This window comes from Stenella coeruleoalba (assembly GCF_951394435.1).
Source record: "Stenella coeruleoalba genome assembly, chromosome: X".
Classification (NCBI taxonomy): domain Eukaryota; kingdom Metazoa; phylum Chordata; class Mammalia; order Artiodactyla; family Delphinidae; genus Stenella; species Stenella coeruleoalba.
In genome coordinates, this window is record NC_137152.1 from 13,068,749 (window position 1) to 13,095,857 (window position 27,109).

Here is a 27,109-nt window from a genome sequence, read left to right on the forward strand (position 1 = left end):
TTGGACTGGAGATTCCGATCGGGTTTGTGGCCACAATCAGGCTTCTTCTTACTCTCCCTACCCCCTTTCTTCCCTGCGTCAGAGTGTCTACTCAACAGACCCTCTCCTTGCAAGTTGCAAGGAAGATGCTATCTTTTCCCATCAAGTCTTTCAAGTGAGAACAGTGAGTGGCCCCCAATAGGTGCGCTTGCCATGTGGAATCAGGGGTAGAGTGGCGTCTCCTCTGAGGGCAGCACAATTCAGGGGTGGTGGTGGTGGAGAGAGCTTGAGAGAGAGCTTGAAAGAGCAAGAGAGATAGCAAGAGAAGGACAGAGATACACACACACACACACACACACACACACACACACGCACACATGGACAGAGACAGAAAAAGATAGAGACAATGCTGGAACCGGGAATGATCAGTGTCTTCTCCCTCCATCACTTCTTCCTTGGAGAAGAGTAAATGAGAGGAGCTGGGAGAAGCACCAATGTTACTTCATCCATATTCCCTCCTGGGGAGTAGACAGGAAATTTTCTCACAATAAAATGAGGCCAGGGGAATAGGAGTCCCTCTAACACTGTTAAAGATCTACCTTTCTACTCCAATAAAGATGTTAAAAAAAAAAAGATCTACCTTTCTTCACTTCTAGAAAAAAAAAAGTTAAAATCTGCCGAACAAGTGATTGTTTAGTGTTTACATTGGTCAGTCCCTCAATAAGTACTTTTTAAAGTTCACCAATCTTTGAGATATAATCTAAAGTATCTCAGTATCACTCATGCCAATTCTGAAGCTCAGAGAAGCCAAATAGAATTCTCCCTATGAGGGATCGAACCCAGCCCCCTGCATCGGGAGCACGGAGTCTTACCCACTGGACCACCAGGGAAGTCCTCGGGTGTAGGTTTAGAACTGCAAAAAGGATAAAGAAATTCTCCTCTAAAATGTTCTTGTTTACCTTCAGCCTTAAAGGGCTATCAGTGTTTCTAGTTTCTACATTCTTATCTGTGTTTATTTTGCAGTTTGATAACTATTTCTTCTATTCAGAAAACTGTTGTAGAAATAAAGACCAGTACTTGGCATTCCTTAGATACTAAAACATTTAAAAAATGCCATTTTTTCCTCCTGTGTCCTGGGTTAAAATGTTGCTGCTGTTGGGTCACTTCTGGCTGTGCCTCTCCTCCTTCATGGAGCAGCTTCCTTCGGGCTTGTCACAGCGCATCAGAGGCTGCCCCTCCCTCCTGGCCCCACCTGCATGTCTCACTCCTCACTTCCTGGACGCCAAGTCTCTGGGACTCCTCCCTCTCCTGTCCTTTCACCTCCCCAACCCAGCCATTAGTCAACAACCATCTTGAGCCCCCTCCGTCAAGCCTTCCTGGTTGAGCTCTGGCTCATAGATTTTCTCTTTTCTCTAAACTCCCACAGCACTTAGCCTGGGGTACACAGTTTAGCACTTAATTATATATTGTCTTTTATTGTTTGTTTTTATTTGTTGTGTTAGTTTTGTCTTTTCCAGTGAGGCGGCAACACGTCTTTTTTTTTTTTTTTTAAATCTCTCACAGTACTCCAGTAGGAAGAGAGTTAATACTTCTTCATCTACCCATAAGGGTTGACTGATGGATTGATAGGCACAGCTGTGAGACCTCCTACCCATCTCTGCAGTGCTTGATAAGTATCTGTCAAATTTATTAAACTGACTTGAGTAACAAAGATCAGCTCGGAATCTAGTATTCAGCTGGGCAAATCACACCATCTTTGCATCCATTTTCTCATCTGCAAAATGGAGATTAAAATGGGAAACCAGCCTACCTCAGAGAGGTACTATGAGGCTTAAATAGACATCGTAGTACGAACTATATGAATGTTAGGGATTGTTATATCTCACATTTCTTTTTGCAGGAGTCACAGGGAAAAGTGGGGTTTGGCGTTTATCACGGGGCATGGGTCCCTTTCTCACCTTTGTTAGAATGGTGGGCCATTCTCAGGGAAGTCTGACCACAAAGGGAAAGCTAGGAAAAGAATAAACATGATCCCTTGGCTTCCAGTTTTCCTGAGAAGGTTTTACAGTTGTGGAAAATACAATATGGTGGTGGGATTTTGAAGTGGAAATTCCCCAACTAAGTTAGTCTTTGCTGTTCCTTAACTCACCTATTCTTTTGGTACTCTTCTCTCCAAACCTACCGCTGTCTTAATTCTCTCCTGGCAGGTCTGAAGCAAAAAATGGTATAAGGAAATCTTAGTGATTTTGGGGATCCTCTTTCTCTATTTCATTTTTTACAGATTCCAAATGGGAAATATTACTTTGGCTATCAATTATGAATTGACATATTTTTTCTTCTTGTGTATCTCTCTTCACTTTTCCCCTTCCCCCTGTCTTTACCTTCCTTTTTCTTTTCCTCTCTTCCTGTCCTTGGTCCTTATTTTAGTTGATCAAAATACCAAAGTATATTTGTTATCATCAGTGCTATTTCCTGAGATGGTTTTTGTTTTGTTTTTAATTAAAATAACACTATTTGGGGTGAAAGATATATCTCTATCTATCTATCTATCTATCCAGTGTTTAGTGTTTAACCCTGGACTGATTTTTTTCGCTTGGGTTAGTGTTTCCCAGCCAGGTTTAATGCATATACACATGCAATTCTTCCCAGGGCCCTTTTCACTCCTATTACTCTAGTATTTAACACTAACCGATGTTATTCCTTTTTAAGGCTCAACTCCAGGTTTGAGCCTTGCCTGAGAAAGTGGCCTAACCCCGTCGCCACCTAGAACACTATAGGAGTCAATGGGACCCTGGTTCGTATGGAGATCTCTGCCCTCCAGCTTTTCAGGACATAAGGGGTACTGTCATGGAAAAAGCGAAGCCTAATTTCCCATGCCTCGTCCCTTTCTGGGAAGGGCACGGCGTGTCGTGGGCACTACACTTGCTCCAGCGTCCTAGGGAGAAAACACCACAGCCTTTCCCGCCCCATGAAAAGCACCATTCTGCAGGTGGGTCTAGATGTTCCCCTTCCCGGCCAGGGAGAAGGGCCAAAGATGCCCCTCTCGCGCAGGGTGGACGCGGAACAGCGCTGGCTCCTGCCCTCTAGACTCTGCAGCGCGGGCTGAGCAGGTGACCGTCCGTAAGGCGGGCGGCGCGCGGAGTTACTTACCTGGCCCGGCGCGCACGGGGCGGGGCGGGGAGGGGCGGGGCCGGGGTGCGATCCCAGGCCGTGATTGGGCCGCGCCGCGCCTGTCTCCATGTGCCGCGCGGCGGAGGCACAACATTCAAGTCCGGGGGCGGGGCCGGCGCGCGCCGGGAGGAAGCGGCCGCGCGGCAGCTGCGGGGCGTCGGGGCGGCGGCGGCCAAGGCCGAGGCTGAAGCGGTGGAGGCTGTGGTGAAGGCGGCGGCGCCTCAACCGGGGACGGTGCTCCGCTGGGCCCCCTTTCAGGCTCTATGGAGGCGGCAGCAAGCGGGGGCTGCGGCTCTGGACCGCCGCTGCTGCTGAGCGAGGGCGAGCAGCAGTGCTACTCTGAGCTCTTCGCGCGCTGCGCCGGCGCCGCAGGCGGGGGCCCCGGGTCCGGGCCCCCTGAGGCCGCCAGGGCCGCCCCCGGCGCGGCCACCGCAGCCTCGGGCCCCGTGGCCGACCTGTTCCGGGCGTCGCAGCTGCCCGCCGAGACGCTGCACCAGGTAGGTCCCCGCGCCCCTGCCCCTGTGGGTCTGTGGGGACCATTTCTACGGGGACAGGGGGGCGGGGTGGGGCGACAGGGCTGCCGACAGGCACCCGGAGGCCTTGGCCAGGTTGCGGAGAGGGGCTTCGCAGCCGGGAATGGCGGCGACGCCCTTGTCCCCCAGGGGACACCAGCCTCCTCCGCAGCTCAGCAGTGCTGGGTGCGCTCCTCATCTTCCTCCCCTGAGGCTGACGGACACTCCCTCCCCTCCCCGGCCGTTTCTGGGGCTCTGCAGCCGCCCAGACCCAAAGTTTGCCTTGTTCTGGAAGTGGTGTTTGTTTTGGCTGATGTCTGGCTTAACCTCTGCTCGAGGCTCCTGCCCTTCCCTCTCCTGGGTGGGTGGGCGCTTGCAGGATTGGAACTTGAAGGGTGTGTGTTTGTAGGGCCGGGGGCCCACCACTGAATGTTGTCCGCTTTATATACTACTTGTAATATATACGTATCTACTATATATATTTGCCCAGTAACATATTTCTGCATATTAGCATTAAACTGGAAAGCCTAATGACAAATTGCAGAACAGGGACACAGGGCTGCAAGAGGACGTCTGTCAAGGCAGAGACAAGCTCCCTATTTAGGGCTAGAGGTGACCCCAGACGTCCACCGTGGGGGACAGTTGTAGTTTCCCATCTTATCATTATTTGGACTTGAAATAGAATTACAAAGTAATTGTGTCATAGCTACATCCTTTTGGCTGCTCCGTACCTGAAAAAGGAGGCGGATGATGCGCAGTAGATACTGTTTTTGTTTTGTGCTTTCCTTTTCTTTTTTTTTTTTAGAATTAATGACTATTAAAAAATTATTTTTGGGTGCATTGGGTCTTTGTTGCTGCATGCGGGCTTTCTGTAGTTGCTGTGAGCGGGGGCTACTCTTCGTTGCAGAGCATCGGCTCTAGGCACTCGGGCTTCAGTAATTGTGGAGCATGGGCTTAGTAGTTGTGGCTCACGGGCTGTAGAGCGCAGGCTCAGTAGTTGTGGCGCACGGGCTTAGTTGCTGCGCGGCATGTGGGATCTTCCCAGACCAGGGCTCGAACCTGTGTCCCTTGCATTGGCAGGCGGATTCTTAACTACTGAACTACCAGGGAAGCCTGGTGATTCTTAATATCAGGCCCCAAATGTGAAATGAACCTTTTCTTAAAAGCTGGAGTCAGTATGAACGTTAACATCAGTTGTATATTTCAAGTGGGGAGTGGTATTTTAAAATCCAGTTCCAAAGGAGTATTGAGGGTTTTATGGTTCACTTATAATATCATTGTGTGTGTAGACTTTTTTTAATCACTTGACTGCATTTTATACTTCTGGGGCATGCATACATTCTGTCTGTTTGTGAGCATAACTTTAGCCACCCTGTAATCTCTCACTTTTCAGAATTCAAGATTTCTGAAAATATAATTAGTATTCACAGACCTTAACATGGCTGTTTGTCCCTTAAGAAGTCCTTGCTATGGAGACAGTTCAGCCTCTGCTGTTGAGCAGTTAAGCTAGACCAGGCAGAGGAAAAGTCAATATTTTAAAACACAAACCACAGCTATTACATGAGGCCCTCAGAATACTCCCAAGCATAATAAATGTATTAAATGCTGTTGCTATTTCTCAACTGAAAGAGGAGTAAGTGACTGAGGCCACACAGCAAGTAAGTGACAGCTGGGCACCTGTTAAGGCTTATTTTGTTGTCAGTAATATATGGAGTGTGATAAGAGATGGTGGGCATATTAAATATGAATTATGTTGGTTGACTTCTCCTACGGACTTGGGGAGGGGGCTTTCCTGGTGTTAGAACTTATGCTCCCTTGAGGTGTTTAAGATTTAAAAAGAACTCAAGGCACAGTGCCATTGTATGGATGAGATTATATTCTTGATATCTAGTTGAAACCTGCTTGCAAAAGATGCTGGCAAAAGGGGACATCCCTAGAATATTGCTTGTAGTAAATCTCTCAGAGCTTTAAAGCTCCCTTATTCAGCCCAGCAAAACAAAATATATCCTTCCCCATTAACGCAGTGCAGTAACCCAATATTCTTCATACAGGTGGACATGAACATCAAAGTCATCCTGGACAGAGAAATGTAATCAGAAGAGATTCAAACCAAAGCCAGCAGCCGGCAGCCACCTAATTTTTACTGACCACTTTGGTGGTGTGTGGTGTGGTGTGTCTGGGTGTGTGTACTCCCAGTACACATGTGCACTCCATTTATCCTGATTTGCACTACCCCATGAGTGTTGTAGCCTTTCTTTAAACAGATGTAGATGTTTTTAGCCTTTCTCTGTTAAACAGGAACCTGTAAGTTTAATTAAGTGACCCAACAGGTATAACTGCCCAAGTCATGGAGTCATTAACTAGCCCTGGTAGTTTCTATGGTAACAGATTTTTTTTTCTTTTTAATAAGCATACAGTTAAGATTACCATAATGTTCCAGGAAGGTTGAAAATCTTACCTGAAGCAAATGTTCTATAAAAATACTTTACTTTGTCTCCTCCTTGGAATAAAAATAAACCACTATACCTATTACTTTGTTATGGAAGTGAGTTATCTTAGGGATTTTGTTTTCAGTTGAAATACATATATATATATATTTTTAATAGACTTTATCTTTTCAGACCAGTTTTAGGTTCACAGCAAAATTGAGGGGAAGGTACACAGAGTTCCCATATACACCCTGCCCCACACATGCCCAGCCTCCCTCATTATCAACACCCCACCAGAGGGGTACATTTTTTACAATTGGTGAACCTGCATTGGTATATCGTAATCACCCAGAGTCCATAGTTTACATTATGGTTCATTCTTGGTGATGTACATTCTTTGGTTTTGGACAAATGTATAATGACATGTATCCATCATTGTAGTATCATACAGAGTAGTTTCACTGCCCTGAAAATCCTCTGTGCCCTACTTATTCATCCCTTATTCTTACTCCCAAACCCTGGCAACCACTGATCTTTTTTACTGTTTCCAGAGTTTTGCCTTTTTCCAAAATGTCCTATAGTTGGAATCACACAGTATGTAATCTTTTCAGATTGGCTTCTTTCATTTAGTAGTATGCACTTAAGATTCCTCCATGTTTTTTCATAGCTTGATGGCTTATTTCTTGTTAGTGCTGAATAATATTCCATTGTCTGGATGTACCACAATTTATCCATTCACATACTGGAGGACATTTTGCTTGCTTTCAAGTTTTGGCAGTTATGGATACAGTTGCTGTAAGCATCTGTGTGCATTTAAGTTTTCAACCCCTTTGGGTAGATACCAGTAAGTGTGATTGTTGGATCATATGGTAGGAGTGAGTTTAGTTTTGTAAGAAACTGCCAAGCTGTCTTCCAGAGTGGCTGTAACATTTGCAATCCCCCCCGGAATGAATGAGAGGTACTCTTGCTCTATATCCTCATCAACATGTGGTGTTGTCAGTGTTCTAGATTTTCACCATTCTCATAGGTATATAGTGGTATCTTGTTGATGTAATTTGCAATTCCCTAGAGACATATGATGTTTAGGATCTTTCCATATGCTTATTTTCTGTCTTGGATTATATTTTAGTGCATCATAATAGCCTATTTTGAAAGGCGTTTTGGTCTCTTTATAGAGAGGTGTTGATGTATTTTATTTTATTATTTTGTAATAAATTTTATTATTTACTTATTTATTTATGGCTGTGTTGGGTCTTCGTTGCTGCGCGTGGGCTTTCTCTAGTTGCAGCGAAGTGGGGCTACTCTTCGTTGTGGTGTGTGGGCTTCTCATCGCGGTGGCTTCTCCTGTTGCGGAGCATGGGCTCTAGGTGCATGGGCTCCACTAGTTGTGGCACGTGGGCTTAGTCGTTGTGGCTCACGGGCTTAGTTGCTCCGTGGCATGTGGGATCTTCCCGGACCAGGGCTCGAACCTGTGTTCCCTGCATTGGCAGGCGGATTCCCAACCACTGTGCCACCAGGGAAGTCATGATTTATTTTAAAACAGGATTCTAGTACTAGGTACAAAAATGTTAGAGTAAAACACTGAAATTAGAAAAAGTAAATATGGATGTCTGAGAAACAGGTAAATAGTTTTTGTTTAATACTTCAAGACAAAGAGCTATAGATGTTAGAGTGACTGGTTTCCCAGGTTGTGAAGTATTTCATTGGTATTGAAAGGCCAGCATTTTACTAGAATGCATAGACTTGGGTTGGATGTGTATTTGAGGTATCTGGTTTCTTTTGTGCATCAGGCACTGTTCTAGATGTTGAGGTTACAGCTGTGAATCAAACACAAACCCCTGTCCTCACAGAGCTTACATTCCAAAGCAGATGTTTTATTTATTTATTTATTTCTTGCGTGCTTGCCACAGGGCTTGTGGGATCTTAGTTCCCTGACCAGGGATCGAACCCGGGCTCTTGGCAGTGAAAGTGCTGAGTCCTAACCACTGGACCGCCAAGGAAGTCCCGCAGTGCAAATGTTTTTATTTTTTAGGGTTTGAGTAAGAAAATATAACAGCTAGAACAAAAGTATCTACCTTAAACTGGCAAGTTTTCTGCTTGATGTAATGAATTAACAAACTATATAGACTCCTTTATAATATCTGTCTTTCAGGATGGTGTCTTAGTCTTTGAGAATGCACAGGCTCCGGACGCGCAGGCTCAGCGGCCGTGGCTCACGGGCCTAGCCGCTCCGTGGCATGTGGGATCCTCCCGGACTGGGGCACAAACCCGTGTCCCCTGCATCGGCAGGCGGACTCTCAACCACTGTGCCACCAGGGAAGCCCCCAGTTTTCATTTTTATATGGTTAACTGTTTTCAGATAATATTTTTTATTGAGATATAATTGACATATGATGTATTAGTTTCAGGTATATAACATAATGATTCAATATTTGTATGTGTTGCGAAATGATCATCACAGTAAGTCTAGCTGATATCCATCAGCAAACATAGTTAACAAAAATTTCTCTCTTGTGATGAGAACTTTTATGATTTACTTTCAACATCTTTCACAGACATAATACAGTATTATCAATTTTAGTCACCATGCTATACATGACATCCCCAGGACTTACTTATTTTATAACTGGAAGTTTTTTTTTTAAATATTTATTTATTTTGGCTGTGCCAGGTCTTAGTTTCGGCATGCGGGATCTTCATTGCAGCATGTAGGATCCTTTGTTGCAGCATGCGGCATCTTCAGCTGTGGCACGTGGACTTCTTATTTGGGGCATGCATGTGGGATCTAGTTCTCTAACCAGGGATCGAACCCGGGCCCCCTGCATTGGGAGGGCGGAGTCTTACTAACTGGACCACCAGGGAGGTCCCATAAGTGGAAGTTTGTGCCTTTTGACCACCTTCACCCATTTCACTCACCCCCACCTCTGGCAACTACTAATCTGTTCTCTGTATCTATGAGTTCCAGGTTTTTGTTGGTTTGTTTGTTTTTAGATTCCACATAAAAGTGAGATCATACATACGTTATTTGTCTTTCGCTGACTTGACAGTTAACTCTTAGACTTTAAGGGAAATAGTTATGAAACACTGTTGATTTCGTATTATCAGGGGAAATCATTGAATGGGAAAAAAGCCAGTAAGTAATGTCTGATTGTTTGAGTGGCTTTGATTGAGGAAAAGAAGTAAAACAAAGCTAGGAGAAGTAGAGGATATTTTAAAAATTCCTGCGCACGGACTCACCTTTGGGAAGAACTCATATTTAAGTGTTTTCTTGTAATTCTTTGATGCAACTGTTTAATCGTTAAAAACAACTATAGGCAAAAGACAAAATTCTTGTGAACTTTTTCCAGTTGTTGGATTATTAGCCAGAACTATTTTTTTAATGCAAATGAAACAGTTTTCTGTTTTTACATCTTTATATCATATCCCTTTGCAGCATATGCTTTAGGGAGATAGAGGCCAGCATGCTAAAAGGGTAACTTGGAATATGTGCTTTTGAGATAAAGAGTGTTCTTTTTTTGTAAAAGAGAATGAATGCCAGCAGATAAAGGAAGTTCCAGAGTCATACCATTGTCTGGTTAAAAGGAGGACGTTTGCTAATAGTACCTTGTTAATAACTCTTATAAAAAATATTTCTGGTGTGTAAAACTAGAGGACTACCCAACAATAAGTGTGTACCCACTACTCAGCATAAGAAGTAAAACAGCCCAGTTAGTGTGAAAGTTTCCTGTGATCCCTTCTCTGGTCCCATTCCCCTTCTTGCTCACCTCAGAGGTTACTACTGTCCTGAATTTGGTGTGCATGATTTGAAAAGTTTTTGTACTTTTATTATAGCTATATGTGTGTGTGTGTATATATATATATATATTGTGTACCTACATGTATATATATACACATGTGTCACTAAAATGATAAATTGTTTTGTATGGCTTTTCAACTCAGAAGGAGGAGTATAGTACTCTGTAACCTTCCGCAACTTGCTTTTCCTCTCATTCTTTTGTTTTTGAGGTTCGCCCTTGTTGACACAGGTAGCTGTAGTTCATTTATGTTTCTTTTTAAAAAATCTTCATTACCTGCTCTTACAATGCCTCATTTATTTATTTATTAATAAATTTATTTATTTTTATTTATTTTTGGCTGCATTGGGTCTTCGTTGCTGTGTGCGGGCTTTCTCTAGTTGCGGCGAGCAGGGGCTACTCTTTGTTGTGGTGCGCGGGCTTCTCGTTGCCTTGGCTTCTCTTTGTTGTGGAGCACGGGCTGTAGGCACACAGGCTTCAGTAGTTGCAGCACGTGGGCTTCAGTGGTTGTGGCTCGCAGGTTCTAGAGCGCAGGCTCAGTAGTTTTGGCACACGGGCTTAGTTGTTCCACGGCATGTGGGATCTTCCCAGATCAGGGCTTGAACCCTTGTCCCCTGCATTGGCAGGCGGATTCTTAACCACTGTGCCACCAGGCAAGTCCCAATGGCTGTAGAGACCTTTATGCTTATGGAAAGTAGGTGGCATTTTTTAAAATATATATATATATAGAATGTTACATGACTAGGGAACTGTTCTAAACATGTACAAACATTCAAAATGCCTTCATAGATAGAGAAAGCACACTGGTATTCTTGATACTGTTACAGGACAGTTAATTGATTAGGGTTTCATAGGCTTGCTTTTTTCTAATTTTTTAAAAAATGGAAACAAGCAAACAGACTAATACATTAAACTCCTCTGCACTTGCCACCCCTGCTCAACAACCATCAATACTCGGTCAGTTCCATTCCATCTGCATTCCTACCTTGTTCCTTGCCCCCTCTTTTATCCTGAAGCAAGTCTCAGACATCATATGATTCCATAGGGTTTATCTTTAAGGAGGGAACCTGGGGATGGTCAGAGGGGATGGGAACATGCATGGGTTTAATACCTGTGGCTTATGGTTAAATGGCAAGAGTGAATGATGGGGGGCTTCCCTGGTGGCACAGTGGTTAAGAGTCCGCCTGCCGATACGGGGGACACGGGTTCGTGCCCCGGTCTGGGAAGATCCCACATGCCGCGGAGCGGCTGGGCCTGTGAGCCATGGCCGCTGAGCCTGTGCGTCCGGAGCCTGTGCTCCGCAATGGGAGAGGCCACAACAGTGAGAGGCCCACGTACCGCAAAAAAAAAAAGAGTGAATGATGGTTTCATATCATTGAGCCATTGCCAGTCTTTAAGGTAATGATTTTTGAGTACTGATTTAAAATAAATCATCTGGGGCAACCAATAGGGAGATTGAAAAACAACGTGAAGACTAGAAATACAAGATGGATTTGAACATTGTCCTAGTTTCCCACACATAACTGGGGAATGCTCTACTTTAAGGGTATAGAAAATTGGTTTTCAGGAAATCTTGAGGTTTTTTTTTTAAAGGATGTGCCACACGGCTTACGAGATCTTAGTTCCCCATTGGGGATTGACATCCCCCCCTTCCCTGGCAGTGGAAGCCTGGAGTCCTATCCACTGGACCGCCAGGGAATTCCCTTGAGTTGTTTTGCTAATTATTGGTAACTTTTAAAAGAGGGTTTGGTTCCTTTCCAGGTTTTTTCAAACTTTCTGTTTGTTTCCTATAGGCAAAGGGTCTAGTATTTTGTATTTATATTATTCAGTACACGTCTATTAGTGGGCGACTGCCTTAGTCCATTCTGGCTGCTATAACAAAATACTACAGACTGGGTGGCTTATAGACAACAGACAATTATTTCTGACAGTTTTTGAGGCTGGAAGTCCAAGACTAAGGTGCCAGCGTGGTTGCCTTCTGGTGAGAGTTCCCTTCTCGGTTCATAGCCCGTGACTTCTCACTGTGTCCTCGCATGGTGGGAAAGGCTAGGGATCTCTCTGGAGCCTCTTTTATAAGGCAGTAATCCCATTCATGAGGGCTCCACCCTCATGGCCTAAGCGCTTCCCAAAGGCCTCACTTTCTAATACTATCACACTGAGCATTAGGATTTCAACATAGGAATTTTGGGAGGACATACATATTCAGACCATAGCAGCAACCAGCCAACCTGGGTTGCTCAGAACTGAGTTGTTTCTTAGGGCATGGTACTTTCCGTTTTCAAACCAAGACAGTCCTAGGCAAACTTGGATGGTAGGTCACCCAGTCTTTTGGTTACTGCACTAGTTATTTATTGCTCTGGAATGAATTTCCAGAAATGTAAATTGCAGCTTAATACAACACATATTTGTTACTAATTGTTTCTATGGCTTAACTGGGTCTTCAGCTCAGGGTTTCACAAAGCTGAAATCAAGGCATTGGCCAGGTGGCCTTCCTCTTTGCATCTGGGGACCTCTTCTAAGCTCACATGGTTGTTGGTAGAATTCAGTGCCTTGTGATTTTAGGACTGGAGCCCTCAGCTCCTAGAGGCCACCCGCAGTTCCCTGCCACATGGCCCTCTCCATAGGCAGTTCACAACATGACTGTTTGCTTCTTTAAGGCCAGCAGGAGATTCACTTTCTCCAGTCGCCTTAGATGAGCGACATCCCATCACCTTGCCATATTCTCTTGGTTCAAAGCAAGTCACCGGTTCTGCCTGCACTCAAGGGGAGAGGATTATAAAAAAGCACAGATTACCAGGAGGTGAGAATTTTTGGAAGGGGGGTCATCTTAGGATCTTTCTACCACACTTGCCTTCCAGAGTTTTCTGAAGCAGAAAATTATTCTGGTTAGCTTTGGGGGGTCAGAATAGATATGTTTTTGCTCAGCCACTCATGTCAAATTTCTTTGTCTTTAAAAAAACATTTTCATGCATAATTCATTTTCTTATGCCAAGTAGGACTGGCAAATATCTTCTTAGGCATTATTTTCAATTTTAGTCTTTAGACAATTTGTTTTTCCTCTTAACTAGTAGGAGGCGGGAAAAAAAGTGGAAAAGCAGATGTGAATGCTGTGCATGCTCACTCCTGCACAGAATAAAGCAGGCCTTTTTAACCTGGGTCCAGCTCTCAGGGGTCTTTGAACTTAGATGTGGGGAAAAAATACAGTTTTCTTTTTACTGACCCCTAACTGATATTGAGCATTTCCTTCTATTATTGCATTGTAGGCAATAAACCACAGTAGCATTAGCAATTCCTGTGACTTGATCACTTATAGAAATAGAACTTTTATTTTAAATTTTATTTATTTATTTTTTTGCGGTACGCGGGCCTCTCACTGTTGTGGCCTCTCACTGTTGTGGCCTCTCCCGTTGCGGAGCACAGGCTCCAGACACGCAGGCTCAGCGGCCATGGCTCACGGGCCCAGCCGCTCCGCGGCATGTGGGATCTTCCCAGACAGGGGAACGAACCCGGATCCCCTGCATTGGCAGGCGGACTCTCAGCCACTGCGCCACCAGGGAAGCCCCAGGGACTGGTTTTGTGGAAGACAATTTTTCTGGGGGTGGGTGGGGGATGGCTCAGGCAGTAATGCAAGTGACGGGGAGCAGCAGATGAAGCTTCAGTTGCTTGCAGGCCACTCACCTGCTGTGTGGCCTGGTTCCTAATAGGAACCCGGGGGTTGGGGACCCCTGCTGTAGACACTGGCTGATCTTATCATTGTGTTAATAAACACATGTATTTCCACCACAAACTTGTTTTTTTAAATATTTGATAGCTGAAGTTCAATATATTTTGTTTACAGTCCTGTGTATTTTATTTTTGGTCACGCTGCTCGGCTTGCAGCATCTTAGTTCCTCAACCAGGGATCGAACCTGGGCCCTGTGAGTGAGAGTGCTGAGTCCTAACCACTGGACTGCCAGGCAATTCCCAATAATCCTGTATATTTTAAAAAAATTTTTTGTTAGAGTATAGTTGCTTTACAATATTGTGTTAGTTTCTTTTGTACAGCAAAGTGAATCAGCTCTACGTATACATATATCCCCTCTTTTTTGGATTTCCTTCCCATTTAGATCACCACAGAGCACTGAGTAGAGTTCCCTGTGCTATACAGTAATCCTGTGTATTTTAAGTGTTTACTTTTATGCATTTAAATTTATTCTGAGAAGAGGTCAATGCAGGCTGCCCAAGGGGGGTCCAAAGCACAAAAGTGGTTAAGAAGCCCTGCTTGGAAGACTTGTGAGGTGTCTAGAAATTCCAGTTCTACGTAGCTAATTGTTTCCAAAGTCAGAATGGTAGCAGCAGTGCTGGCAAGTCTGGGTCAGGAATGAGATTCCATAAGGCTCTTGTTCCCCCCTCCTCCCCTGTCTGTCCTGTAAGGGGGAAGGAAGCCCAGAGTGAATGGATGCTCAGCTGCTTCCTCCAGGACCTCACCCTCAAGTCCGTGCTGCAGTTCCAGCTCTGCACCCTCTCTGCTCTTGACCTTTCTGTCTGGCCCTCTCAATCTCACTTCACTCCAGAGAGCCCCTCTGGAGCACGCGCCAGCTGGCTATTGGGCCTGTTTTATTTACCACTATTATCTCTACTTCAGAACATGGACTTATAGGAAAAAGTGATTTTTACAGACTGGAGAAACTCAGCTATCCTCATAATTTAATTCAGGACCAGGAGAGGCTATTAATATTAGGCTAGTAGTAAATATTTGCTTTGACTTAATTCATTTGTAACACTTTGCCCTCAGTTTACAGAAAAATATTTTTGTTCAGCCTCCTGGGGGTAATTAAGTGTTTCACCTGTGTTAATTTACTGACTAATTGAAGTAAATCCCATAAATGCCAGCAATTAAGAATTGTTTGTTTTTTTCAAAGCAGGCTTTCTTAAATGCATAATGTTTGCCCCTGATGCCTTCAAAAGAACATATTTAATACAGTGATCTCTTTGTTTCTCCCTTAGTTCAGGGTCAGCCTTGTGAAAAACAGATGATTATACACGAACAGCTTTTTGCCCCAGGAGATGTTTGATGTGCTTGCCTTTTGAGTTTGTTTTTTTTTTAGGCTCTCTTTAAAATTATTGAAAAATGTTTTAACTCCTGTCCTTTGCATACGCTCTGGTGGTTTTATGGTCCTATTACTGAGAGATGGCAATGGAAGTGAAGCAGTGAAATTAGCACGTGGATGTTTAGCTTCTTTTAACTTATTCTTTGTTCTAGATCAGGGTTTCTCCACCTCAGCACGATTGACACTTTGGGCCAGATCATTCTTTACAGTGAAGCTGTCCTATGCATTGTAGGATGTCTAGCAGCATCCCTGGGCTCTACTCACTAGATGTTAGTATCTGTCCCTTCCCCAGTTGTTACAACCAAAATGTTTCCAGGGACTTCCCTGGTGGTCCAGTGGCTAAGACTCCACGCTCCCGTTGCAGCGGGCCTGGGTTCGATCCCTGGTCAGGGAAGCAGATCCCACATGCCACGGCTAAGAGTCCGCATGCCACAACAAGAACAACAAAAAGATCCCGCATGCCGCAACGAAGATCCCATGTGTGCAATTAAGACCTGGCGCAGCCAAATAAATAAATACTAAAAAATAAAAATAAAAAAAGAGAAGCAACCTTTAAAAAATAAACCACAAAAATGTTTTCACACATTGCCAAATGCCCCTGGGGCAAAATCTACTCTGGTTGTAGATACATGGTGTCTACATATATACAATCATGGTAGCAGCTACCATTTATTAACTGATTACCATGTACTTGGCCTTGTCCTATAACTTGTAGAGCGCTCATGTCATTTAACTCTCACAACCAAGCCACGAGGTTAGGTATTATCATCCTCAGTTCGAAGAAAACAAAACAGAGGCGCAGAGGTTCAGTAACTTGTCCACAGTCACGTAGATAAGTGACTTCTAGTAGTCCTTTAAAGAATTATCTGGGTTGGAATTCAGTCTTTGTTTTTATTTTTAAATTAAAAAAAAGTTTTAAAAATTCATTTTATTGAAATATAGTTAATTTACAGTGTTGTGTTATGGAATTCCGTCTTTGTTAAAGAGGCAAACTAAAAAAGAAAGGGGGGTTTCCTGATGACCTCTCAGTGGAGAGGCTGTTGCTTCCATGGCAGTTCTGTCTAAGTGTGGGAGTTCTCGCTTGAAGCGGTGATCATGTGGGCACGTGTCTGAGTAGGGTTTGGACCGTTTCTGAGGTGCTTCTGTGGTAGGGTGAAGCAGAACATGGGACAGTCTCGGGGCCAGGACGATTCAACTTTGAGGCCAAGGAAGCCATCAGCAGTTGGGGTTCTCAGGGTCCCTCAGGCGTGGTGTGCCCAGAGGTTGACTGAGAGCGGGAGCGCGGAGGCGTGGAGCGCAGTGGTGGCTGGCGGCCTCGGCCTCCCTGGTTCTGAGGGGCCAGGGGTGGGAATGTTGCTGTCAGGGCTGCGAAGGGTACTTCGCCTGCAGGAACAGTGGTCTGGAAGGGCATGGTCATTGGCAGCCCCGTGGCCAGGAGGGCGTGGGGTGGGAGCTGAGGGACAAGTGACTGGCTCTGTCCCCTGCTGGCTGCCGTGCTGGAGGCCGGAGGCATGGGAGCCTGCATGTGGAAGCTCACGGAGGCTGGCCTCTTGCGCAGAGTGTGGGCCGAGGGGCTGGAGGGGGCTCTGGGGGACGGATGGAGGAAGAGCCAGCTCAGGGTGCCAGTTGGGCTGGGACCCAGAGCCCTGGATCCTCGGGAGAAGGGGGCACAGCCAGTGTGGGGAGAGTGGGAGTCCACTCGCGATGGGCCGGCCTGCTGCCCTGCCCTCCAGGAGGGCTGAGAGGGCTTCTTCTCACTTCTCCCGGGAGGCCTTGAGGCTATGGGGGTGTGTACGAGTGGGTGCTTTTCGATCAGAGTGGGGCAGGCATTTCCACCGGTTGCAGTGTTTGTTCTTGTTCAGGGCACCGGGAAACATGCAGCCATGGAGCCTCTGGGAGCTTCTGTGAGGACTGGCTGCACATGGTGGGAACGGCACCCTAGAACTGGAGATGAGTTAGTTCAGGGGAGTGGAAAGTGTATTATAATATTTAGGGATATGGCCTCGTGTGTTAGTTTGGCTTTTTTCTTTCCCTGAAGGATAGGATTCCTGTAGGGATTCTTCCTCATCCCAAAATAGCTGTGTGTGTGTGTGTGTGTGTGTGTGTGTGTGTGTGTGTGTGTGTGTGTGTGTGTGTGTGTGTGTGTGTGTGTGTGTGTCTGCACGCACGTGCGCGCGGACTCAGGATTTCTCTGTGCATTGCTCAAACTCACCAAGGCCCTGTTGAGCAAACCAAGGCTGTTAAAAGACGTAGAATCCTCCTCATATACTGCAAAGTAAACTCAAACGCAAAGAAATAGCTTGGTTTTTTTTTTGCATTCTTCATGGGCTAGCATATCTTCTGGAAAACTTGTTGCCATGGCAATGGGATATTACCTACCTCAGTAGTGTACTACATAAAAATAGCCTTTTGTGTCGAGGGTGATGTTGGTGACAGGTGGTTGGGTGAATGTTTAGCAGGGTGCTTTGTCAGCATTCCATTGTATAAGGTTGTGAAATAGAAATGAGTATTGATTTGCTCTTCTCTCTCAAAATGCAATTTAATCTGTAAAGGGCAGGTAGTGGTGCTCTGTATTGTGAATTATGTCTTTCTTTGCATGTCAGGTAAATATGATTGAAGCCACCTCTCATGGTGATAAGGAAATGTCTTCTCTATTTTTTCTGTTGATGCTACACGGTGTGCAACACAGGATTGAGTGGGGGGCAAGTAGTATAATTCTCTCATTCTTCAACAAATGCTTCTTCCTAAGTGCCTTGTCCTTATAAATCCAAATGTGGCACATGGTCAGGTGGACTAGATGAGTTCTGAGCTGTTGATCAAATACTCATTTCTTGCAGGTTCTTAAATGGAACAGATTCTTGATGAAAGTCAGTTTCCTCTGCTGGTTTTAGCATTGGTTTCATGTGTAGCCAAGGATGGACTCTTGACCCTAATCCTGAATTTTACTTGAAAAAAATCCTTTGGGCAATTTCTTAGTGGTAACTCTCAAACATTTGTCATCCTCTCACCTTCCTTCTAGAAATTTGTCTTATATGTAAATAACAGCTTCCTAGTGCTGAAATAAAGTTTACTCTAGTTTTGAGAATTTTAGACTCTCAAGAAATACCATGGCTTGGAGTTTTAGCCTTGAAAGTTATTGCTGTAATTCTCATATGCATTGTACTACTACAGAAATGGAATCATTACCTTTGTATTTTCTCTTGGAGTCAGTATGAATATGTTTTTGCTGATGATATCAGAAATAGTTGGTGAATGGCTTGCTGGGTACCCAGTACTATTCTTAGAACTTTTTTTGTGTATTAACTCACTTAATTCCCATAAACATTCTGAAAGGTTTTTGTCACTGTTTTCCAGATGTGGCATACTTATTAGTATGCCTTTTGGTTTCTGGTGAGTAAGTACTGTGCTATGTAAGACTTGATTGCTCCTTCTTGCTTACCAGTGTGTTGAAGTGTTTCTGATACTGAAAGCATTCTTCTGCCAGGGGATGGCCAAACACAGCCCATGGGCCAAATCCATCCTGTTGCCTATATTTTTTTGTATGGCTTATGAGCTAAGAAGGGTTTGTAAATTTTTAAAGTGTTGGGAAAAAATAAAAATAATGTTTCATGACACATGCAAATTGTGTGAAATTCAAATTTCAGTTTCTGTAAGCAAAGTTTCCTTGGCACACAGCCACACTCAGATGTTTACATATTGTCCGTGGCCTATACGCACTAGAATGGAGGGCTGAATAGTTCTCACAGACACTATATAGCCCATAGGACCTAGAGTATTTACCGAAGAAGTTTGCCAACCCCTGCTGTTTATTCTTCTACATCTAGAATGGGAGATTGTATTGAATAATAAAAGCAGATGGGATTTATGTACAGGTTCTCTTTTGGTGTGTATTATACTTCCCTCTCTTCCACTTGTTACTGTTTTTACTAGCGTAGTTTCCTGTGCTATGGCATATCTCAAATATACTCGATTTCAGCTCTCTTTCTATACCCATATTGGTTTTTATCATAACAGATATTCATAACCCTTCCCAAATCAGGGAGTGTAATGAATTTTATCATTTTACTAGTTAATATGTTTCCTTCATTAGGTCAGTAATTGTAATTCCCCCAGCTCTATTTATTTCTAACTATATTGCTTTCTACTTTTGGGCTATCGGCCAACATAAACATTTGATACTTTAGTAATCCTCACTAAACCACCTGCGCTGATTGTGCTATTTCAATATAGTAAATCCTCTGTATGATAAAGATTGTATCTTCTACATTCATCCTTTTGGATTTAACATACTCAACATAATCAACTTTGGAACATTCGTGCAATTATTTTAAAGCAATATGTTTTCTCCTTTTTCTCGTTTCCCCAATTTTTAAATAACAGCTTTATTGAGATGTAATGCACATACCATACAACTTACCCATTTAAAGTATACAATTCAGTTTTTAGAATATTCACTGTCTAGTTCCAGAATATTTTTTGTTGTTGTTGACGTATAGTTGCTTTGCAATGGTGTGTTTCAGGTGTACAGCAAAGTGATTCAGTTATAGGTATATTTATATACTTTTTCAAATTTTTTCCATTATAGATTATTAGAAGATTCTGAATATAGTTACCTGTGTTATACAGCAAATCCTTGTTATTTATCTATTTTATTTTATCTTTTATTTTTTGGCTGTGTCTGGCAGGTTGTGGGATCCTACCAGAGATTAAACCTGGGCCCTTGGCAGCGAGAGCGTGGAGTCCTAACCACTGGACTGCCAGGAAATTCCCTATCTATTTTATATATAGTAGTGTGTATCTTTTAACTCCAAACTAATTTATCCCTCCCTATCCCCTTTCCCCTTTGGTAACCATACATTTGTTTTCTGTGTCTGTGAATCTGTTTCTGTTTTGTAAATAAGTTCATTTGTATTATTTTTTTAGATTCCACATATAAGTGATGTAATAAATAAGTTCATTTATATTATTTTTTTAGATTCCATGTATAAGTGATGTCATATGATATTTGTCTTTCTCTGACTGACTTATTTCACTTAGTATGATAATCTCTAGGTCCATCCATATTGCTGCAAATGGCATTATTTCATTCTTTTTTATGGTTGAGTAATATTCCACTGTATATCTAAACCACATCTTCTTTATCTATTCCTCTTTCTTTCTTTTTTTTTTTGAAGTTTTGTTTATTCCATTTCATTTGGTGGGAGGCTCTGTACATCTGGATCTATACCTCATCTTACCTAGGAGTCAGTGTTATTTATTTATTTAGGCTGCGCCGGGTCTTAGTTGCGGCATGCAGACTTCTTAGTTGTGGCATGCGAACTCTTAGTTGCGGCATGCATGTGGGATCTAGTTCCCTGACCAGGGACTGAACCTGGGCCCCCTGCATTGGGAGTGTGGAGTCTTACCCTACTGGACCACCAGGGAAGTCCTCTATTCCTCTTTTGATGGACATCTAGGTTGCTTTCATGTATTGGCTATTGTAAATAGTGCTGCTATGAACATTGGGGTGCAAGTATCTTTTTGAATTAGAGTTTTCATCTTTTCTGTATATATGCCCAGGACTGGGATTGCTGGATCATATGGTAACTCTATTTTTCGTTTTTTAAGGAACCTCCATACTGTTTTCTGTAGTGGCTGTACCAATTTTTACATTACCACCAACAGTGTGGGAGGGTTCCCTTTTCTCCACACCCTGTTTCCAGGATGTTTTCACCACCCCAAAAAGAAACCCTGTACCCACTAACAGTCACCTCCAATCCCAATATATCTAGGCCACCAGTGTTTTCAATGTTCGTCCATGTTGTAGCATGTACCAGTACTTTTTATGGCCCGGAAATATTCTATTGTATGGACATACCGCATTTTATTTATCCATTCATCAGTTGATGGACATTTGGGTTATTTCTCCTGTTTGGTTATTATGAATAATGCTGCTGTGAACATTTTGGTACAAGTTTTTGTGTGGATGTATGTTTTCATTTCTCTTGGTTAATTACCTAGGAGTGGAATTGCTAGGTCACACAGTAACTCCATGTTCAGTCTTTTGAGAAACTGCCAGACTCTTTCCCAAAGTGCTGTACCATTTTACATTCCCACCAGCAATATACAGGGATTTCAATTTCTCTACATCTTTGCCAACATTTGCTATTGTCTGCCTTTTTGATTATAGCCATCCTAGTGGATGAGAAATGGGATTTCATTGTGGTTTTAATTTGCATTCTACTGGTGACTAATGATGTTGATGATACCAGATGCTTATTGGCCATTTGTATATCTTCTTTAGAGAAATGTCTAAGCCCTTTGCCCGTTTTTATTTATTTTTATTTTTTTCAAACCACCACTGTTTTGTTTGTTTGTTTATTTATTTATTTATGGCTGTGTGGGATCTCCGTTGCTGCGCACGGGCTTTCTCTAGTTGTGACGAGCGGGGGCTACTCTTCGTTGCGAAGTGCAGGCTTCTCATTGCGGTGGCTTCTCTTGTTGCGGAGAACAGGCTCTCGGCGCACGGGCTTCAGTAGTTGTGGCATGCAGGCTCAGTAGTTGTGGCTCGTGGGCTCTGTAGCACAGGCTCAGTAATTGGGGCGCACGGGCTTAGTTGCTCTGCGGCATGTGGGATCTTCCCGGATCAGGGCTTGAACCTATGTCCCCCTGCATTGGCAGGCGGATTCTTAACCACCGCACCGCCAGGGAAGTCCTTGGTTTTTAAATTAGGTCATTTGTCTTTATAAAGAATTCTTACAACTCAGTATTTTATATATTCTAGATACAAGTCTCCTGTCAGATAAGTGACTTGCTAAACATTTCTCCCATTCTGTGGGTTGTCTTTTTACTTTCTTGATGGTGTCCTTTGAAGCATAAAATTCAAAAATTTTGATGAGGTTATTTACTTTTTGCTTTTGTTACGTCTTTTTTTGGTATCTTATTTAAGAAACCATTGCCTAATCCCAAGATCATAAAGATTTACCCCCGTGTTTTCTTTGAAGAGTTTTATAGTTTTAGCTCTTTTATTTAGATCTTTGATCCCTTTTGAGTTAATTTTTGTATGTGGTATGAGGTAGGGGTTCAACTCCCATTCTTTTGTATATGGCTCTCCAGTTGTCCTAGTATCATTTGTTGCAAAGTTGTCCTAGCATCATTCTTTTCCCATGGCATGGTTTTGGAACCCTTGTCCAAAATCAGTTGACCATAAATATAAGGGTTTATGTTTGGACCGTCCATTCTATTCCATTGATCTGTATTTCTGTCATTATACCAGTACCACACTTTGTTGATTTGTTTTATTTATTTTTGAGGCACATGTTCCCCTTTCCCCCACCACTTAAACTTAGGACATTTCACAATTGGTGGTATCTTAAATTTCATCAAAACTTGCATACTGTGTGTTAGTGGGTTGGGAAAGGATACTAGAGTCTAGATTGGAGCACTGTTAACTCTTAGGAACTGAATGGGTAGGAGATGGGGATGGGGATAGTGAGAAAGGTGGTAAATTGGATGCTCCCTCAGTGTTTAGCAGCAAACTGAAAGCAAGAGTCAAAAATAGTCTAGCTTTGGACTTCCCTGGTGGCGCAGTGGTTAAGAACCCACCTGCCAGTTCAGGGGACACAGGCTCGAGCCCTGGTCCGGGAAGATCCCACATGCTGCGGAGTAACTAAGCCCGTGCGCCCCAACTACTGAGCCTGCGCTCTAGAGCCCATGTGCCACAACTACTGAGCCGGTGCGCCACAACTACTGAGCCCGCGTGCCACAACTACTGAAGCCTGCGCACCTAGAGCCCGTGCTCCACAGCAAGAGAAGCCACCTCAATGAGAAGCCTGCGCACCACAACGAAGAGTAGCCCCGCTCACCATAACTAGACAAAGCCTGCGCACAGCAACGAACACCCAAAGCATCCAAAAGTAAATAAATAAACAAACAAATAAATAAATTTATTAAAAAAATAGTCTAGCTTTACATAATTTCAAAGCTGAGTACTAATGGTTCCAGTTTCTTTTTGTGGATTCTTTTAAGAAATACTGCATCACTGAATGCTATTGATGGCACAGAGGACAACACTGTGCAAAATAGGGACATTGACCACTCTTAGTCAAAAAGATTGACAAAAGTCCTATTCTGAATGTGAGGAAGTTTTAGGGAAACCTGGAACAATTAATTTTGCTTATTTTCCTTTTTGTGAATGTATGAGTAATAAATGAAAAATCTAAGTCTAAAATAACTCATTTAATAAGTCTAAGATAAATGCTAAGTGGTAAAGTATTATATCATATCTTATTTGGCTGTGTTTTATTAGTGCTACCTGAAATATTGGTGTCTTAGGTTTGAAGTACTGTTATATTCCTGCTTCTAGCTGTATTTACCACCTCAGAGGGAGTTGGGTCCTTTCCCAGAGTCAGTTCTATGAAATGACCTTTTTGTTTTCCGCTTCCTGCAGTCACTATATGTCCATCTGTTTTCTAGCCACTATGATTTTATTCTTCTTTCCCTTTCTCTTGGGCTTGTAGGTTTAAGCCTTTTTTTTCTTTTTAAAGAAGTCTCATATTATTATTCTAGTGGAGTTTTGAGTGAGAGTGGAGGTTAACATGTATGTTCAATCCAGTAGGAATATTCATTCAATCACCCAAGAGTTGAGTTTATGGAAAATGACTTTTAGAAAAGTTGCAAAAAAATAGTACAGAGTTCCCTTTATTCCTCCCCCTGCTCCTTTAATGTTAACATCTTATATTTCATAGTACAATTATCAAGAGTAGGAAATTAACATTGCTACAGTATTATTAACCAAACTACAGACCTTAATTCAAATTTCATCAGTTTTTCCACTGGTGGGCTATTTCTATTCCAGGATACTATCGAGGATCCCATGTTGAATTTACTTAAGTCTCATCTAGTCTGTAACAGTTTCTTAATCTTGTCTTTCATGACACTTTTGAAGAGTACTGATCAGTTATTTTGTAGAATGTCCCTCAGTCTTTTTGAATGAGATTGTACATTTCTGGCAAGGTTACTAGAAAAATGATGATGCATCCTTTTCATCCTTTCCATGATGACGCATTGTATCATGGATTTCCTAATGTTAATATGCCTTATTACATGGTGACATTTACCAAGATCCCTTGTTTAAATTGGCGTCTTCACTAATTTAGGGGAATATGTTTTCCCTTATACTTAAAGCATCTTGCGGGAGGTGTTTTGAGGCTATGCACATATCCTATATCTCCTCAGACTTTTGCCCATTAAATTTTTACCATTTATTGGTTGATCTATATCCATTAATTTCATATCATTTTCTAGAGTATGTGTGATAAACATTTGATTAAGTGAAAGTAGATCTGTGCCCTATAAGAAGCAAAGATCAGTTACAGAAAAGTCTATCATCTTTGTTAGTGTAATGCTAGCATCTGTGCACCCCAACTTTCAGGGGCTTAACACAACAGAAGCTTTCCTTCCTGGTGTCGGCATTTCTGGTTGTGGAGATGGTTTTCTGCCACGCAGTGGCAAGGACCCCAGGCTAGACTTTTTATTTTGTAGTAATTTCAAATTGACGGAAAAGTTGTAAAAATAGTACCTAGAAATCTTGTACACTCTTTACCTAGATTTAACATTTGCCACATGTGCCTTATTTTTTTCTCTCACTCCATATATGTATTTTATATCTATCCGTTCATCCATCCATCCATTTGTCTATCATCTATCTATTCTAAACCATTTGCGATTAGGTTGCATACATCATACTTTTATGCCTTAATAGTTTAAACTCATATTTATCTATTTGTTTAGTTCTAGTATACACATAAAGAAGTTTCATAATGGCTAACTCACATTCCTGTGAGAAACACGTTCACTAACTAGATTATAGCAGGACGGTTCTTTTTTCTTTAGCCTTACTGTGAGTATCTAGTCAAGATATTGTTTTCAACAGTTTTCCACTGAAGTATTAAATTCGAAAATTGTATAGAAGGACATAAGTTATTCAAATTTAGGAAATTTAATTTTTTTTTAAGATTTTTTTTGATGTGGACCATTTTTTTAAAAGTCTTTATTGAATTTGTTACAATACTGCTTCTGTTTTGTGTTTTGGTTTTTTGGCCGCGAGGCATGTGGGATCTTAACTGCCCGACCAGGGATCGAACCTGCACCCCCTGCATTGGAAGGTGAAGTCTTAACCACTGGACCACCAGGGAAGTCCCAGGAAATTTAATACTGATACAGTACTTTTGTCTGAAGCCTATATTCCAATTTCATCACTTGTCCCCAAAATGTTATTTGTAGGAATCTTTCTGTTTTTTCCTGATACAGGATCCAACCCAGGATCACAAATTGAATTTATTCGTCATGGCTCTTTAGTCTCCTTTATCTGGAATAGTTCCTGTAAGCTTTTCTTTGCGACATTGACATTCTGAGCAATGACATTTCATGACTCTGTCTTGTAGAATGTAGCACATTTGGGTTTGGCTGGTGGCTTCTCTTGTTTAGATGAAGATTGTGCATTTTTGTCTGGATACTGCACCAGTGACATGCCCTTCTCAGGTAATGAATGCATTGGGGACACATGATGTCTCATTGCCCTTCATTGGTGATTTAAATTTTAATCATTTGTTTAAAGTATTGTCTAAGCCTGAATTGTTTTTAGGTATGAAGTATCTGAGTGATCAGTACCGTGAAGCCTCTCACAACAGTGTTTAGACTGAAAAATAATGATTGAAAGGTCTTTCAGAATCATTCAGATTGACATATACCTAACATGAAATCCAAACTGTTTTAACTTTTTTTGCTTGATTCATTTTCTACCATTGAAATGTTAATGCATGATTTAGCCATTCACAGCTGTTGGAGTTTCTCATATGCAGGCATTTTTTCCCTTAAAATTTTTGTACTGTAGTAAAATATATACAAAATATACCATTTAAACCATTTTTAAGTGTCCATTTCAGTGCATGAAGTATATTCGCAAAGTTGTGTAAACATCATTGCTCTCCATTTCCAGAACTTTTTCATCATCCCAAGCAGAAACTGTGTACTCACTAAGCAGTAACTCTCCATTGCCCCTCTCCCCCAGCTCCTGGTAACCTTGTTTTATATGCCATAATAATGGTATTTTAGAGTAAACACCAGCTTCTTGTGTTACCTGGGATAAGGTCACTCGACTTTTGTTCCCATACCAGAACTATGATAAAAATTTACTTGCCATGTAATGTAGGGCAATTTCTGAATTTTGCCACGAGTTACTATTTAGTAACTCCAAAACCTGGTAAGGGAAGCAGTTTTATTGTGAAAGTTAACAGAAATAGTCATTAGTTTGATAATCTTTACCTCTGGGGTTGGGTATTTTAGATGGGATAAGGGCACGGAGAGGTAAAATTACTCCTCTAGGGTGGCAGACCAGAGTTTACATTGCCTCTTATGTTTTCCATCTTGGCTGTCTACCAATTGGATATAGTCATTCTCATCATCCATGCTTTTGTACATGGCTTGGTATATATAGATACATATAAATTTGAATAAATTCTAGCAGTGTTAGATGCCCAGGGTTCATAAAGACACTTTCCCACTGTGGTCTTTGTGTGTCCGTATTCCCTGGTCTGTAAAGTGAACATAACAAAATTAACTTCTCTCCAAAGGGTGCTTTGGGACAAAACTGTAACACACTTTGCACAGTAGAAAGGAGTCCTTATTCTTAGTAACAGTCGTCAGTGTTCTTTGAGGGCTCACCCACTCCCAATCATTCTTCTAACTGTATTAGGAATATTTATAGAACTCATTTTAATAGCACCGTAGAATATAGGTAGCACAGCCAAGTAGCCTGGTTTCCTTTGCAAATTTGACAAGACCTTGCGACTGTTGGCAGATTCCTTCGTTCAGGTGGGCTGTAGATGGATGGGAGATTCCAGGGCGAGCCTGTGAGTGTCCTGCTCTTGAGAGATCAGCACCTTGATTGGCTGCATAACCCACTATTAGTTAGGTGCCTGCCAAACAGTGCACAGGATTTTTCTGGGGGTTCACACAGAGAGGATTCCTAGAGGCAAGAGGTCATTCATCTGAAGAGTCGGCAGTTACTCTAGAGTGCGACTCCAGGCTTCCTGCTCTTGGGAGACCTTCACGTTCACTTGAATGAGGTAGCCCCTCACCGTTAGTGCCCCTGG

The 27,109-nt window shown here is 42.6% G+C and overlaps 1 protein-coding gene across 5 annotated transcripts in view; it reads left to right on the forward strand.

Moving 5' to 3' along the window:
- The first annotated feature begins 3,291 nt into the window (after positions 1–3,291).
- REPS2 (RALBP1 associated Eps domain containing 2) overlaps positions 3,292–27,109 on the forward strand; it is a 231,723-nt gene continuing 207,905 nt past the window's right edge. For all 5 annotated transcript variants that reach the window (XM_079911205.1, XM_079911207.1, XM_079911206.1 and 2 more), the window contains exon 1: positions 3,292–3,647. In XM_079911205.1, the coding sequence (XP_079767331.1) occupies positions 3,414–3,647 (234 nt within the window). In that variant the 5' untranslated portion in view covers positions 3,292–3,413. The remainder of the gene's footprint in view (positions 3,648–27,109) is intronic.